General features: G+C 46.6%; 1 protein-coding gene across 6 annotated transcripts in view; it reads right to left on the reverse strand.

Annotated features, from left to right (window-relative positions):
- LOC118792934 (rap guanine nucleotide exchange factor 2-like) overlaps positions 1-18501 on the reverse strand; it is a 91506-nt gene that overhangs the window by 34901 nt on the left and 38104 nt on the right. For 2 of the 6 annotated variants that reach the window (XM_036550799.1, XM_036550797.1), the window contains exons 5-7: positions 9535-9610; positions 6774-6941; positions 4274-4291 (exon numbers count right to left, since the gene is read on the reverse strand). In XM_036550799.1, coding sequence (XP_036406692.1) covers positions 4274-4291; positions 6774-6941; positions 9535-9610 — 262 coding nt within the window. Of the gene's footprint in view, positions 1-4273; positions 4292-6773; positions 6942-9534; positions 9611-12534; positions 12628-13425; positions 13496-14137; positions 14205-18501 lie in introns of those variants that run through there. The other 4 variants (XM_036550800.1, XM_036550801.1, XM_036550802.1 and 1 more) reach the window with 4 other exon arrangements.

Here is an 18501-nt window from a genome sequence, read left to right on the forward strand (position 1 = left end):
TCCATTACATCACCAGACAAAGGCTAATGCCAAGGGACTTCCAAACATGCGCTTCCTTTCCAATCATCATCAGACTGACACAAAGCCTCGCGAGTGACCCGTGCCCGTCTTTTTTTTCTAAACAATACGTGCTTGGGAAAATCAATGGCATCCAATTTCACATGAGTCTGATAATGTGTCTGAGCGTGCTGCAATGGTATAAACTGTTAACGACATTGCAAGATCAGAAATCAGACCGGCCCTGCGGCCTGGAGGAGGGCCCTCATTACGTGCCCGTGTGTACACGGCGATGTGGAGTGGAAAGCTCAACAACACATTACGGGGGGAGAGAAGTACGTGGGCGCTATAAGCATACATGGGCTGGCACACAGAATTTACTCACTTCGTCATTTAAGATAACTGTGCGGGACTGCACGTGCATAATGATTACTTACCCACAAATCAAACTGAACCAGACCAACAAATTCCACCACCGAGGCACACATTTTCAAAGAACAAGGTCACCACAATAGCTTTGTACAACATGTAGACTGAATGGGCTCTATTCTAGACAGGTGTTGTTACTGTACACACCAGTTAACTCAATTTACCAATTTGGCTGTGTAAAAAAGTGTCAATCAGTATTGGTGACTATGGTTTGAAACCTGTACATAAAAATTAAATGGCAGAATTGCTCACTACAAGGGTTCTTTAGAGACAAATAAAGAAAAACAAGACTCCCATTATCAAGGTCAGTTCTTTTTTGTACTGGGTATGTAGACACGCCACATACACTCTTTTGCAATGAGCTTTCCTTAAGTCGTTGAAATGCATCATCCTACTTAATATTTTCTGATGAAAAACAGGCTGCAGTTCACCAACCACCATCATGTGATATTTGTTTACAGCCATTAACCCCCTTCCCTTACAAACAAACACACACACACACACACACACACACACAGGCACTCAGGCAAATACAACAACAGCATATTTACACACATGTACATTGCTGTATATTTTACTGCATGCAGATATATATCACAGTAAACTGTAACTAATGAGCTGGCCAAGGACCTTTTGAACTTTATTGATTCCCTATGCACAGCATGGACGCAACCAATACTGATGCGATAATTTATAAGACATTTCCCCAGTCACACTCGCTTGTGCATTAATGAACACCTATATGACTGTATCCTGTCCATGAGACTGTGTGTGTATATCAGTGCAGGTAAATAGATGCCCTCAGCTAACAGAGCTCCCATTCTCTGCAGGGCTCGCGTCCTGCGGAAGAGGTGCCTGAGCCCCCTTTCTCCGGGTCGCGCTTCCCACAGCGGCGGCGGAGGTGCAGGGGGTGCATCCCGCCCCGCACGCCGAGGCCCGGGCCTCGGCCGGCTTCCTGGCTCAGACGACCAGCAGGAAGAGGATTTCCTCTCAAACTGGGAGGCCCGCTGCACGGCCGGGCCCGGGGCCCCGGGGCCTCCGAGTGCAAAAACAAAGTGGGGAGTGAGACGGAGGGAAGGAAAATAGGGCGAGGCCCAATAAAACAGACAGCTTCGGTACCGCCTTGACAGATGCTGGGGTCGTAAATGTTTGTGTCAAAGAGAAGGAGGAGAAGGCATATTTCACATTGACGAAAAGTAATGTGGGGTCCCAATACCCATGTTAGTCTATGACAAATAACTGCAACAGGACATCAGAGAGGTCCTGGTAAAAAATGCTGGTCATTTCAGGGTGGAGAAGAAGAGACTGAAAAACCCACTGGGAAAGAGTATTCACTATCCAACACAGGCATGGTATTTCCGCTACACCAAAGGGGGTATATCACTGTGCTATATGTATTGATGATAATAGGTATTTGCCCTTAAATATCAGCAATGACACTGTAACAGAGGAATGCACCACCACCTCCTACACCAACCTTTATCCCTGTTCCACCTGTAAGATTACAAACCAAGTCGTCCAGTCTGAAACCCAAAAACATGTTGCTGCAACTAATGACAACAGGCTGTGGACCATGGACCATGTCCATGCGCAATGTGGAGGTCAAATAGTGGCCAGCTCCGCTTCAATACAAAAAAAGTTCCATCCTGAAGTTGTCACCAGCTATCTTTAGGCAAGCCAAGCACATTGCAGGTGCAGTCTCCAAATGGGAGAAAAACACTCTGTCCCAGCACACTTCCATATAAAGCTTAAGGGAAGAGCAATGGCATCATTCTCTAAAACTGTACAACTCCAGCAAATCAGAGCTTGCAACCCATTATGGTTTTGTTTCTTTGTGATACTGTGACCCGAGTGATTTAACTGGACATCGGCTGAAAATAAGCCTGCTGTTTGTGTACTCCGGGTTTTTAATTCTCTCTGTAAGTACTGGTAGGGCAGAGTTCAAATACCGCCCAATTCAGAACTGTCTGGGAAGAGAGAAATACCATGGCTAACAAGACACACTTATACTACACAGTTATGATAGCACTATAAGAGTGATTGACATAAGAATCTGAAGGTACAATATAGACTTATGACCATATTCTATTCTTCAAATACGTAAAAAAAGCTCCTCCTTCGCCCAAAAGTCTGCATGACACAGATAAGGAAATATTAAAAAACACAGAGCCACACTGTTACTCTCCCAACTCTTCTACGGTTTCCTTAATTGTGGTTTATTGTGAATATACTGCACACCCAGCTCGTAAAGCGGTGCACAGCAGAAGAAAAAAGAAGAACAATCACGGTTTTAAAGGACAGCTCTAAAAATAGACCGCCTTTTCTCCCACACATCTGACGGCTTCGTCACTCGCGCTCGCCGGCGCACAACTCTCAGTGTAAAACTCTCCCCTAATCACATTCTGTTTGGACAAATGAAGGAACGAGCTGAAGGAAACAGCACTGTGAGGCTAAATGTAGTATCTCTCAGAGAATGTAACTGCGCTCTCATTATGGACATGGAGTCAAAATATTGTGCGATAAATTTGCTTGGCAATAATGGATGTCACGTTCCTCAGTCACGATCATTAATCACTGTTGTTACTGCCTTTGTAGCCGCACAGGTGGCATTTGCTTTGATGTAGCACAGTTATAAATCGTCCTATCCTCTCTCCAGCCACGCAAACCTTTTCCAGCTGATTTATGACCTGCGCGTCACCCAATTTCTCCAAGAATCTAAATCTAACGATTTACAATTGCGCACGCCCCGATTTATGCCTTTTAATTGCCCTTCTGAGCTTCCTGTGAGTGTATCGGGATTTTTTGGGACACTCAGCAAGCACGCACTGCACAGACTTCACATCTTTGAGTGTGTGGAGGGTAACATGCTATGAGTAACACTAATCGCTCTTCTGAATGTTCTATGAGCTGCGGATGGATAACAAACCATCTTGACGTTTTTGTCAATTCCTGCTCAAAATATGGCTCCATGATGAGAGAGGGGACTGCATTACAGCAAATGGAAGATAACTATTCAACACTAACGTAACGTTTTTATAAACAGTTAGTTTCCTTCTGCAAAAAACAGCAAGAGAGCAATGGAGGAGGAAAGATAAAATGCAAAAGAAGCAAGCGGAAAGCCGAAAATACACTCAAGATGAGGAATTTATTAAGCTTTGGCAGCAGCGTGGAAGGCTTATTTAATCCGTTCCCAAACAGCCCCCACTACAAACAACAGAGGCAAGATAAGTAGAAATAAATCACTGGGTAGCCTGACAGACAGACCTGGGGACAGAGTGTCCTGCAGTTCCAGTAAGTGCCTTAGAACCTTATAGGGCCCACTCAGCCAGTGGGTGGCTAACAGCTAGCTAACAGACCAAGTAAAGAACTATAATTAGGGGTGGCTATGAGGTACCTTTCAAAAATCAATGAATCGTTTTGTTCCAGATCCTAAATTTGTCAAATTCACTCACAATTTTCTTAAGAAATAGACAAAAAACCCAGTTAGAACCCCCCCACACACACAGACATAACACAACATTCTATTATTGCATTAAGTGCTATGAATTCTGTAGAAATAAACCTTAATATAATCACATTACAATGACTGACTCTCAAAATACTGAACAAAATGATCATTAAAATACTGTGCATTTCCTTACTTGGCCTCTCCCAATAAAATACATACAAGAACATTGAATTTCATCACCGTAAATGTGACAGTAATTAAAACTTCATAATCTATTCTCACAGTGCACATTTCTTAAAGCGGCTAACATACAGAGCACAGACAAACATATCAGACACACAGCACACACTGCCAAAGACCTGAAGTAAGTAGACACAGACATACAGTGAGTTACAGTACCTGAGATTTAGAGCATTCCTGCGGGGCCGATATGAAATGAATGGCATAAAAGGAAAAGAAAATATGAGAGTTATCACACGCGCCACATTTCAGTTCAAGATTATGAAAATTAGCTAGCAAGCTTTGACATGGCCTGATAAAGTATTCAGTGCGAGAGATGCCAGCGGAAAGGAGAGAGGCATTTCGACTCCGTATCGTGCCGATGCAGATTCAGCATGCAGTTCTGCGGGATGCTTAAAACACACTGCCCACGGACGGAGAGGAATCTTTTAAACACAGTGAGCAAAAAATGAACTAAATCCCTATTGGCCAGGGAATCTTGGGGGCATTTTTTTTTTTTTTCCTTCGGTGGTTTGACCTACAGCCAACTTTTGGATGACTAACCATCCTGTCCATGACAGCGTGGCATGAGAAGCACAGAAGTGACTTCGCAAAGTGCCAGTGACCCACAATGACCAGCAAAGGGACAGCAAAGCAGACTAACCCAAGAAAATTGTTTATCTGTTTAAGATAATAGAGAATGGAAACAGAGGCAAAATCACTGGTGGCCATCATGACCAGCACAAATATACCAGCTGTCATGTACTGTGCGACTCTCCATATTACTGGCATTGCTGTACCCGGCTCATTAAGTCGTGGTAAGATTTTGGGAAAATAAAAGTCTGGAAGACTAAGCTGACTAACAGTTCTGGACAGTGTTCAAATTAAACCATGCAAAGATTTAGAGCAATATGACTTCTGTGGTTGTAGTGAGCTGCGTACTACTGCAGATTGGAAAAGGATGCTGGGATATCAGAGGGGGCTGAATTCCCAGGGAGAGCTCCACTGCTGGGCTATCACGCACTTGAAAGGGCATTTTTTTTTTGTTTTTTTTTTTTACAGCCAGGCCTTGATGATGCAAACCTCTTATATCACACAAATTCCTCCAGACACAGTAAAAGTGTGACCTTCACATGGCGTCTCGTTAAGGGCATCTCGTTAAGGGTGCGGTTAATTGCACTCTCGCAATTAAAGCGGTCTGAAAGAGGCACATAATCTCTGTGAAATTCTGCAGTAAATCTATAGAACTCTGAGATGACAGCTGTGGAAAGGGAGCTGTAAGTCAGTACACAATGTTAAATAAACAAGCAGTTTCTTTCAGAAAACCCCCAAACACACATGCGATAGCCTTTGGAGATTTTTGTAGAACAAATGAATCTGCATTTTTACCTCTCTCTCTACCTTTTTACCTCTCTCTCGCACAGGCTGCTGTTAAAACACTCGTGGTTGTTTTGCAAAATACCTCAGTCTGAAATGACCTACCCTCGCCCTCCACTCTTACGCACACTATCTCCTCAAACAATCAGCATTAAAATAGAATCGGAATGATCTTCCCACAAGCAGGCGACATCAAAACTGAGAACGATTCAGAAGCGGCTTCTCTGGACCATGAGAAAGTTCACCGTTCCATTTTTAAAACGAGCAACGAACACCCCATTAGGCCCGATGGCGTCTTTTCCCTCTTGCTTTGCACCAACGCAAACAAGTGCTTTTGTGCAGCGGCCCGAGCGCTGTCCCCCAGGGAGCGTGAGGAATGGAAAGTATGAACCGGGTAGAACTGGCCGCAGATCAGACACTTTCACACGCGTTCCAGAGGGCCTGTCCACCACGCTTCTGATCGCCTCGGCGGTCACGTTCTTGCAGCGAGCGCGGAGGAAAACACGGCTCACACGATGCATTTTCTGCCCGCTGTTGTGGTTTTAAGCCCTACAGGGCCTGCATGGCTGCTATACTGAGGAACGTTCCACAGCAGAAACCAACACCCCCGGGCCCTTCATATTTGTGGTGGGGGCGGGGTTGTAAACACAGGGCAGCTCTTGAAACGCCTGTAAGGAAGCCATGTTTTTTTTTTTCCTGCCAGTGGGACTCATTCAGAGTAACTACTCCATATCATAACTACCCCTACATTAGCGCCTTGGTGCGTTTGTTTTCCTGAAGAGATTAAGATATGCAGTTAGAGCCTTTGTGATATAACCTGTTTAAAAACAGACATGCATACAGAAAGATACTCAGGAACAGTGCTGATGCCAGGCCTCTCAGAGGTGTGATACACTGTACTCCTCCCTCAATGAACCTCGCCCCTTAAAGCAAAGAGAAAGAGGGAGAGAGAAAGCTAGAGGAGTAGCAGGAGACATGGGGAGAAGGAGAGAATGGCAGGGAGAGAGAGAGAGAGAAAGAGAGGGAGAGAGAGAGGGAGGGAGAAAGGTTTATAGAGACAGAGAGAAAGAGGGGGACAGACAGAGAAAGAGGAAAAGAGAAAGCCTGAGAAACAGCAAGACAGGGAGAGAGAAACCAAGAAAGATGGAAAGAAGGAGTAAAATGACAGAGAGGGAGGAAAGAGAACAAGGGAAATGGAGACAGAGGCAGAGGGAGAGGGAAAGGGAGAGAAAGAGGGGGACAGACAGAGAGAAAGAAAGAGCATCCCTCAGCCCCAGCGCTATCTTTAGGCCCGCTGACTCACCGTGTGATAGCCTTTGGGTAATGGTGGCTTGCCGACAGGGTAGGGGTCCACCGTGTCGATGATGGTCTGCCTCTCCCCCTTCTGGTTGATCTTCCGGAACCTCCTGCGGGACTGCCGGTGCGACGCTTGCCTCTGGAAGTACTCCTCATTTTCATCCATATAGTCCACCTGAGCCGGGGGGGAAAAAAAAAAACAGAACCGGCTGTCTGTGTGGGCAGGGCCTAGGGAACCTGCGTCAACAGAACTCACAGCTTCAAAAAAAAAAATGGCTGAAAACGGTCACAGACTCTATCCCTGGTGTGATCGCAGTTAACCTGTTAGATCGCGGGTCAGCTACCTGCTCGTCTGGCTGGCAGAGCGGCCTTGCTGGGTCGGGGAGGTGCTCTTAGAGGCGCGGACGACACGCAAACGCGAAGGGGAGAGCGACGTGGACGCACGACCAAAGAAAAGCCTCGCCTGCCATGGCCTCTCCGACGCAGGAGAACATCAGGGCCGTGAAGAAACCGCGGCAGCGAAGGCGCCGGCGAGACGTCAAAACGTTCCCTTCCCTATGAACGCGTCGGCGGAAAATCGCGTGGGGCAGAGAGTTCGTCTGGCGTTCTCGGCTACCGTTACGAACAACGCGGCGTATCTCCGCCGGTTCACCGAGCTGTGCGCCCGCTGGTGCGTACGGGGAGCCACGACCGAGGTAAAAAATGACGCCGTTTCGAGAAGCGAACCACGAGGGGGGCGACGGATCGAGAAGGCTGCCGCTCGCACGCTGCTTCCTGCCTTTCCCTCCTTTCAGCGCAGCCTCAAATTTCACAGCAACCCGCCTCCAGCATCGCACACCTCTCTGCCGTACTATCTGCTGCTATGGCAACTGCCGGCGAGCCGCGCAAATAGTTTGGAGATCAACCGTTATGAAAAACCATATCTGTCAAGCGGCTCCCCCAAGCAAATGTCTAATAATTATATGGCTCACAATAACGTAATTGCAAGGTAAGAAAGGGACCTGATAACCCTGCGGCGATTGAAATGGCAGTAATGCCCAGAGAAAAATACAAGCTATTAATAGACACGCAGCTACTTTACAGGTTAAGCACATTTAACAAAACTGCTCCCTAATGTACCGTCAAGAATAGGAGATCGCAGCTGTAGATACGGGCGTGTGAACGTTAGATGTGTGCACGCATACAGTACTTCTTAATGCAAGCGCGGTAAGTGGAGTGCTTGCATGTAAACTGGCCCCTTTTGGGAAACGCTAAGATAACGGCTGCCTGCTTATCTGGGATATGGGGAAACTAGCTGGCGCTCTGTGTAATGCTACAAGTAAAAGCTGAGGGTTCACAGTAAGCACAGAGGCGCATGAGCATCAAGGGAAGCCGCCATAGCTGACTGTAAAATGTTTTAGATCTGTACCAGCAAATAAACCTTGTGCGACCCACAGGGAGGCAAGGCTCAAAAGAGCTGAAACCTTACTGTCATTTCACACGAGATGCAGCGAGGGAGTCATTTTAAACTTGAATGTAGGGACATGAAGCACTACCTGACTACAGAATTCACATTATGACATGGTGCTGTGTCTGTCATTAATATCTAGCGGTCATGATCAAGTTTTATCAGCGGTGGTTCCAAGATGTCGAATGTTGCTCTTCAAAGCTTATCGCTGACCTCTGAAATCTTAGTGTGAGGCAACGACGGAAATGCTAGTCACCCTTGACGACACCTGGTCAATTATCCACAGACGGACGTCCTGTGGACGGTGACTGACCAGCCTCATTATGCAACACAGTCCTATTCAGTACCACAGTGCGGAATTGGTCACCTTTTACAGCATACTGTGCAAACTCAGGGGCAGAAAAACTTTGTATAAAAACTCTAAAGAAGTCCAAAGTAACTAATTAGGAAGCACCTTTGCACTTTCAGATATATTCCACTATGACACTGTTAAAGGTAAGTGGGCACTTCGAAGCAGACACCTATGAAACAAGGCCAGAGTAAGGACGATATCTGAGCACGGCCATTGCACAAGGACAACCATAAGCATGCGTCGTGGAGATATGTCATTCTAAAATGCTTTGCTTACTAGTAGAATTAAGCTGGGTATTTTTGTTGAGAATGTTTAAGTCGGGAAGTGACCAATCAGCTTTGATGTGTGGTCTGTAACAATTAGGCTGGACAGATGGATACGGCCGTTTGTCCAACCAGCTTTTCACACTTTATCTGTCATCCGGTTTACTAAAAGGCTGCTTTAGTTTGTCTACCTTTTCATTCAGTTCCTAGACAGTAAATTCACCCCAAGCACAAACTGTACACTAATACATTCATTCAAAAAAAGAAAAAATTCTCAGTGTCCTGCAGTGATACACCCAGCTTGAGTCATGGACCTGTCTGCAGGAAGAGGGTTGTGTTGTAAGCTTACAGGATGCGGTTGGAACGCTCGGTCCAACACTAAGGTATCTGACGCAACTCATACAATACAATTTGTTATATTTTCATTTTGGACCACAATTTTTCTTTAAGGTTCTTTATACACCAAATTTCTACATCAATCATGTAAAAGTCAAACATGAAAAAAGTCATGCATTAAAATCATAACGTCAGCACATGACATGAAAGTCAATACCACATTAACATGGGTAAATAGGCTGTAGATTTCTCCTATCAGCCCAGCCGTTGGTGATTTCAAATGGCTCCCACTCTGGAGTTCTTGAGGGTGGAGGTGGGAGAGGCGAGAGAGTAGAGGTGAGTGCATGAGGCGGGCGTCAGGAGGACTCACCACGATCATCTCGGAGGGCTCCAACACGATGCACTCGCACCCGCGTCTCAGGCTGCCTGCCGAACGCTTGCCGAAGCTGTGGGGGGGGGGGGGGGGGGGGGACGGAAAGTTTCAGAGGCAGGAAGGCAGAAACGCTTCAATTACAGTGCCTGTTAAAGATTATCCGTGGGAAAAATCTGGGGGCCGGCAGAGAGGCCGAGCAAACATTCCCCCCCCCACGCTCCCCCCCCCCGCTAAAAATACACTCCGCCAAAAAAGTACACAAAACGACCTCCGGATGCATACGGACAGGGAATAAATGTGACCCTTGTGTTTTCTGGAATTTAATTCATTATTTGTGAACTATACCAGTTTTCTCTGAGCAATGCTATTAAGTTATAGCCATATTACCATATTACCATTTACCATTTTTTATTACCATTTTAAAAATAAGCAAAAAAAAAAACAATATGTGCATTTTCCCTATTATTTCATCTACATAATGAGGGGTATGATTTAATATTGGGGTCACCATATTTTGTGGAGCAGGACCAACCAATCTAACATTAGTTGTGAATGAAGGTTTTCCAAACTTAGCGCGCTGTGCTGTTAGCATGTGATCCAGCTGGGCTTGAAAGAGTGCCCAGTGAAAACTGCCTCTCAGTGGCTCTGTGTCATGCTTACAACTCAACGCCCTCAGCTCTGAGGTCTAACACGGAACGGACAGTCTGTACAGATTGTAATAACAGTGACCCATGACACTACCCAGTGAAGCAGACTGACCTATGCTAAGCATATTTTGAAATACAGAATAGATGGCAGACAAAGATGTAATGTAATGTACATACAATTGGGGACACTTAATTCTGGGGTGCCCTCAAGAAACAAAACATTTTACTGTTATATTTTGAAGTGGTGCTGATGGGAGGTTATAATTTCACTTCAAAAATGATAATAATTTCAAGTCTCTGAAGCAAGCTAGCTTCCATCGTTTATTACAATTCACACCAAAATGAAGCCAATACAACCTGAATGCAAACCAGAACAGAACTGGCTTACTGGAGAGTATGCCCATGTTTTCTGACAAACAGCTTGCTGACATATGCTGATGTATAGCAGTCTTGCCCATGGTCACCAAAGAGAGGACTGCCACATTTGAATAATCTCCTCCCTTTTTTTGTAGATATAGGTACACAATGCAAAATGGCTTTGAGACAAGTGTCCACTGAGCAGTGAAACGGCTGTCAGATATGAAATGTTGTGCTTGTCCTGGGTGCAGCTGACTCATAAGGTTTCTCTACGGCCAAACATCCACACTGTGTTCTGTGAACAGGTCTGCCCACCACTGTACCACAATCTGCAGACTAAGCTTCCACTGCCATAATTGCAATTCATTCCAGATCCCTCTGCTACACCCATTAAAATGCACAGTCAGTAGCTTGTTCATTACATTTATGCATTAACTCACACCTTAGGGGGACCATCTTGCATAAACTATTCCAAATGAGGGGATCAAAGATCTTCATGAGTCATCAGGCAAGAAAATGATATCCCTTTACAGAATATACTACTCACAGAAAAACCCATATAGCCTCGACATAGATACTAGAGGTAAAGTAGAATATCAAGTTCAGATCAATGAACAGTAAGTGTCTTTGAACAGATATGCAAACTTTAGATTTTTAGCACCACTAATTTATGTTTCTCTGTTTTGTGCCCTAATTAGCATAAACACTGGTACATACAGGAATAAAATAATACAATACCTGATCAACATTTTCATGTTGATCAACATTGTTTTTTAGATAGATGTGTTTATAGTTATTTGTTGAACCTACTGTACTTGGTGGGGCACACACAGTCATGCTGGCTTAAATCAGAAATCAGTGAATCCTTGTCCTGTATTAATCTCACACATTAATATTCTGACTGAACTTTCATATACAGTACAGAAAAGAAAGGGGGACAGTTGTAATTTTCTGTCTCCAGGCCAATGTTGTGCTGTGGGTGAAACAAGAACAATCGCATGGAAGACACTGGTCTGCTATGATGGCCTATCACCACTGTCTGTGTTCAGAGGTCACGTCACAGATGGAGGAGTGAAGCTATGTGTTGTGACCATTCCAGATGGACGGACAGACAGATAGACAGAGGGCCACTTGGCACCCCTCGTTAAACAGACACATCTGTATTATTCTTCCATGCAAGACTTCATACAGCATATCAGTAAAAAATGGATCTTTTATGGTTTTAAAGGTATCACATGGTTCATGATTGTAGCAGATGCTCCTAATAAGACCAGCTCTATTGAGTGGTGTATAGAAAGCCATCACCTTCTCAATTTAAATTGCAGATGTGCTGATGGGACCCACACTCATTCTCCACTGCACTCTGCCTTCAGTAATTCACTCTTGGTCATGGGTGTGGGAATTATGTAAATACAGTGTACACTGCAGACGGTTTCAATATGAAATGAAACCTCTCCGGGAGTCATGCTAATGACGTGTCTGAGCACTATCAGAGAAGGGGCATTAGTGTGAGAATCAAGAGTATCCTTTAATTTCAATCCTTCATTGATATTGCACATGCTCAAAGCACTGCACCTGAGCCCCCTGACTCAAGTCTGAGTCCAGGGCTGTATCTGCACAATTAACAGAAAATCAACCACAAATTCTGAATTCGATATTACACTATAAAGAGAATAAAACTATATAAAAATATACTGTGCAAGAAAGATAACATCAGTCAATAAAAAAGATCAATATAATCCATATGACGCAAACCTCACATCCGTGCTCTGCCCAGGCAGTTACAAAGGGCAGCACAATTATGCCAAAATATGGTTATCTGAACTAGTTACGACTGAAAAAGTCATTTCGGACACTTATGCAGAATCCCAGCAGATTAGCATCTATGAGTGAAGAAGCATAGAGGAGCAACTTCCAAAGAGGTGCATGTGTGAGCTACGTCACGAGTGCTGATATCTCACAAATCCACGTGCAGGCAGTAAATTCAACTTACTCAGGGCACTCTGGTAACCCATCCAGCACATAACAATTCCGTTCTGATCTGTTTAGCTCCCGGTCCGTTAAAAGGAAAAGAGTGTCTGGCGGACGCGCGGGTCTCTAAGCTAACATGGTGTTCCGAAGCAGCGCCTATTCGAAGTTTTCCCAAGACGCAGGACCGTGGTGCTTTTGAAGTGGTCGACCGCCACCCCCCCACCCCACACCCCGCTCCAGGCCTCCGCATTCCTCTTACACAACAGTCGGGATTCACGGCTGGAATGCCATTCCACAGCCCAGGAATGTAAACTCATTCATCACACGCTCCGCTCTGGCGTAGGCTCAGTGGAGACGCGCCCCCCCCCCCCCCCCCCCCCCCCCCCCCCCCCCCCCCCCCCTCGGCTCTGAAGCGAGAGACCGAGCCCGGTCACGTCGGCCGCTCCAAGGTTAAACAACACAGAGCCCGTTTCACGCCTCTGACGAAACACGCCGCCGTGGGGTGAGGGAAAACACCCGCCACCATGGTGTGTGAAAAGGACAGCGCTACAATGCTTCACAGGGAGCGCACTGATCGCAAACAGGTGACCCCGCGAGCGTGATCTCCGATCGGCTACCCTGAAGACTGTAAAAGGCTGCCCTGCAAATACACCCCTTTCCCACCCTTCCCTCCCCCGGCCGCAGTGAACCTGAACCACTCAGGTAGGGGGTCCCAGTTCGGCAGCCCACGGGAGCAAATCACCACTTCAAAAGGGCCACGCTTTCATCTGCGGGAAAAATAGCAATACTCACGCTGGATTCACGGAAAAACAGCAGCCTGGTGTTTTTACATGACTGGAGGAGGAGAAGAAAAACCAACCACAAAAAAAAACCCAGTAACTTTACTGCCATTCCTGAAAAAATAGATGCTTACCACCTCTGAAGGCTTTGCTGTTCCGGCTCAGTGATTAAAGTGACACGCGGTACAGACCCTCCTCGTTCCACACTGCCCAAACACTGCGCGCATGGTGCAACAACACGAGCCTGCTGCCTTTATTAGCAGCTGACATCATATCGACGAGCTGACCGGTGACTCACGGCTTTAGTGCCCCCAAAATACGACCCGGCATCACGCGTACCGAAACGCGCTGGCACCTGCCGCTGCGTTTTTCCCACCCCTCGAAGGCGCCGCTCTGCTCTTCGGGCGTAGGTCTGAAGAGGACGCTTAAAACTCAAAACACTGATAAGCGTGATGGCTCCTACTGGAAACTCGGCTCGCTTTTCAACCCGAGGGTCAGCCTGTGCGTTTTCAATCACTGTGTGAACAACCGCAACGCTACCACAAAGCACGTTTTCGCTTCCATTTACACTTTCTGTGGGGACAGTCTACCAGGGACAAAACATATATGGTCTCCACTTCTTGCCTTGTGTCTAATAGCTGCACTCTATGCAGTGTGAATTAGCTAGCACCACCCGCAGTCTGGTTTAAATCCAGTGAACCTTTTAAGTAAAAGCACAATCGAGTTCCCTCCAGGTAGTCCCACAGAAAGACCTTCTTCGACTGCCCCTGCTTGTCTGCACACCAACCGCGTTAGTAGAAAGTTGTAAGCCGCCCCTGTCGGTCCGACGCTCTCTTAACGACTCACCCTGGCTCCAAGTAGGTCTGGCTACGGCACTGTGCTGAAATCCTCTGCTCAGATCCCCACCGCTGCGTGTCTCTTCTGACGGCTCACTGCGCTGCTTGCATGTCTCTCTGAGGGCTGGGGCTGGGCTGGATGGGTGTGTGTGTGTGTGTGTGTGTGTGTGTGTGCTTGTCTGTGTGTGTGAGCGAGTGCTCTCTCTCTCGCCCCAGCGCTCTACGTGCTGAGAACTGAAGCCAACATTCCAGCGGACGGCTCATTTCCTGCGAGGCTGACCCCTCCACCTCTGGCTATGTGTGTGTGTGTGTGTGTGTGTGTGTGTTTGTGTGTGCATGTGCACACCCCCCCACACTCGCCACGGCCCCCTGACCTGACAGGCGGTGGCCACGACTCCGCCCCACCCAAAGTCCCATTCAAGCTCACTGCTTAAAAGGCACATCGGCTGCCTCTGGCGGAAAACACAACCCGGGGACGGCGTTTGATCAGGCTTATCAATCCCCCGCAATTCTGCCTCGCCAGGACCCCCGACTGGGCTTGCGCTTGGTTCGTCCAACTAAACGCTTTCATTGGGGTTCACTTTCAAATACAGACTTTAAACAAAAAGAACAAGATTCATTTCAAGCTCCAATTGGACACCTTTGTAAAATAATAACTTGGACATTAGCCACTGACCACTTATCAGAGAGCGACCCTCCGTGTGCTTTGAAATGTCACATGAAGGAGAAAACCAACAGTGCCCATCCTCTAACTGTGGAGGAGATCTTGTGGTCAGAGCCAGTATAATCTCAGGATAAGGATTTAAGCACAGGAGTAATGCAATACTCTTGTGGAATTTTTCAGTCACAAACCACGGGCACTGCCAGTCCCTTTATTTAATGCACACTGAAGCTGATGACAACCTCATCAATTATATTCAGCTGAACAGGCAACCTTGGCGCAAATGCAATGGGCTTCACAAGCAAAAACACCACATTTCAACTTGTGATTTCCCCTTTTCACACATTTTAAGCATTCTGATGCCACTGTTAGATTGGTTGCTCACTTATTTAAGAACTAGGGAAAAAAGTCATAAAGCACAAAAAACAGCATGTAGGGGATTTCACAGCGTGATCCTCAGTGCTATTTCTACACAGACAACTGTTATTTTGTCTTGAATGTCACGCCAGCCCTTTTAAATAGCAGAGGGCGCTTGTGTGATTCTCTATTCAATTACGGAGTCGCTCTTCCATGAAGCCAACGTGGTGCTGGCCGCCTTACAACCGGGGGCAGAGTAGAGTTTGCTGGCAGCGACGGTGCCGAAATCCGGAATGAAGCCGTCGGCCTGACATGGAAACTCCATTCATCCGCGCCCCGGCGAGCTCCGCTTACTCCTGCTGCGGTCTCCCCTGTTCCGCCTGTCACAACTGATTTCCTGGGCGCCGTTCGACGCTGGCCTGTCACGGAGCTCTGATCCAGCCGCGGCGTGGCCTGAAGACTCATGGGAGCCCTGCGCTGGGAGCGGTCACTGTAATGTGTCACCTCCGTGACCCCTGACGGTGACCGCAAACCGGTCTGCTGCTGAACTTTACAGCGGTGGACACACAATGCCGTGTTATTGATCTGTATCGATTGTGTAATTGACCTGAGTGTTAGTGTGATGAGGGCCCCGTGTCGGGGTCGACACGTTGCTTCTTGAGCTTGTCTGACGTCATCTTTAGCTCATTATCAAACTGGCTTTTTTAATATATCGTTCACCAATTGTGAATGCTACGCGTCTGCTGAGTGAAGTGAAGCGAAATTAAAATGTGCTCAGGTTCCCAGTGGAACCCCTTTTTTTTAATAAAAATGAAAATCTTGATGAAAGAATGCGTGCCTTCCCAATATACTCCTTCTACACTGGCACATTAAAGGGAAGTCACCCACACCTTCAGTAATTATAAAATAAGGTTATTCCTAATATAGAACTTAACAAAAATGTATTTCATTTTTGACACTTTTCTGCCTTAATGCAAGCATAAAAGTGGATTTGAACTTGACAGTATCTTGCACACCTGTCAGTTAACATCATGACACAAATGACAATACTTCACACCCGCTCAACGGGCAAAGCAAAATGGTGCACTGGCTTCTACCTGTATGTGTCTCCTCTTCTCTTCAGGCTGTACTTCTGATTCCTAAAGTCTGGTCTGCGCTGGTAATGTGATGCACTGCTGAGTCAGCACTGTACCATAACCAGACAAGCCACTCGTCTGATTGTATTACCTGCACCTTCAGCTTGAAGACACTGCATGGGTGAAACTTGCTTAAGCTGTTGTGAATCATACTGGTATTTGCTGCAGCTATGCTTGCGATTTGTGCTTGGATTGCCCTTTGCACTGCATTTTAATCTACTTACGCTTTATGTCGCACCAAAGTATTCTAAGTAACAGTTACCTTGCTTACGTAAATGAATGTAAATGCGCTTGGCTGTGCTTGTGCTTTGTGAATCCTGTAATTCGTACATTGTGCTCTGCTCTACACTTGCATGTAAAAATGCTCTTTATATTACCATGGATTAGGATGCCAGTAAAAACACTGTACAGTAATTAACATTGACAGTAATTATCACAATTATAACTTCCACAATTCCATCAGTTCAGATGGTCATTAGCACCGTTTCGAGACTTCATTCCGATGAGCAAATTTCCTAAGTAAACATACGCGCGCCATTGCTGATCTGGAAACCTTATTCACAAAAGAGTGGGCTAAGTCGCCTCTGGTTTCATCTTACTCGTTAAAATCATTTACAGCCGCAATGATAACAATAACCATGATTATGCTGTGGAGGTAATTAACAGCAGTAATGACCTGTGTCTATGTCACAGAGCTTTGTTATACATGATGAGTTCCATTCATTTGTGTCATGACATAGCTGAGGACTGCTATTGAACACCTGCTTTAACATGCCTTAAAAATGCACGTGATTGCGGGGTGTGTGATTGCTTGGCTTCATTTACATAATATCCTATTGTTGATGAAGGCTGGCAGTGAAATGCCCCAAATTGCACCGCATAGGCATCGAGGCGAACGCGCTGAAAGAGCAGCCTTACTAACACGTGAGTGCATGAATGAATGAAGCATACTATAACGGCGTGCTCGTTCTTCTCTACATCCTCGAAATGTTCCCATGACCTCAGAGCCTTTAGTCCACCAATATGTAGCCTCCACCTGCCTGCTATTTCGTTACACTACATTCTATTATTGCCATTAAGCTGAGGGTCTTATCCAAAACGACCTACATAGGTTATAATTGTTACACGCTATCCACTTATACAGCGGGATATTTACCTAGGCAATTCTGGGTTGGGAGCCTTGCCCAAGGGTACCACAGCAGTGTCCCAGCAGGGATTTGAACCAGCAACCTATCAGTTCCAAGCCCAGCTTCTTACCACTTTGCTACATTGCCCCCAGTTTCACACGCAACACTCAAGCACACATCAGATGAGCTGGAGAAGGAGAGGGTCGTTCAGTTCACACGTTTACGGGGAGGCAGCGTAGCATACTGGTAAGGAGCCGGACTCGTAACCGAAAGGTTGCCGGTTCGATTCCCTGCCGCTGTACCCTTTGGCAAGGTACTTAACCTACCTACAATTGCCTCAGTAAATACCCAGCTGTATAAATGTATGACATGCAAAAACTGTAACCTATGTACGTCGCTCGGGATAAGAGCGTCTGCTAAATGCCAACGATGTAATGTTATGCAATGTTCACACTGGGGGATGATTAAATGTAGATAAATGAAGATCCAGACTGAGAATGTCAGGAGATTTTTAACGACCATACAGGACCCCTCACTGCACTGAGGCAGTGAGGGGTCCTGTAGGCAGTGAGGGGTCCCCCCCCCCCACTCGGTTCAGAGGGAATCACGCCCCCTGCTGGCCTGCCAGCGTCCCTTTCAGCTGGATCCTGCTAATCACAGGAGATCTCCCCGCCAGATGGGGCCTAATGAAGCTCAGCACCCCTTCGCTCCGTCCATTAGGCAGGGGAAGGCTGCAGGGTGGCGCGGCTGCTGCTGTCCCCCTCAGCGTGTTCAAACACCGCAGCGCGCGCCTCGTGCACTTCCACATTACACAGCGCCCTGCTAAAACACAGCAAAATGCTTGACAAACTCGCCTACGATTACAGCTATAAACTGTTATTGCGTTATACGCGAAATGCGATGTGATCATCGCAACCGGCCCACCTTTACAGGTACTCTGCCCTGTACCATCCGTGAGCCAGTGGCATCGCTCTCTCCTCTCCTTCTCTCCTCCTTCAATCACCGTCCTTCTCCCTGAGCCCGGTCTGGGCTTGGCTACATCTCTCAGCTGGACAAGAGCTGGGTTGCCACAGCAGGTCGTCAGGTGGGCGCC

Source organism: Megalops cyprinoides, chromosome 18, assembly GCF_013368585.1.
Source record: "Megalops cyprinoides isolate fMegCyp1 chromosome 18, fMegCyp1.pri, whole genome shotgun sequence".
Lineage (NCBI taxonomy): Eukaryota > Metazoa > Chordata > Actinopteri > Elopiformes > Megalopidae > Megalops > Megalops cyprinoides.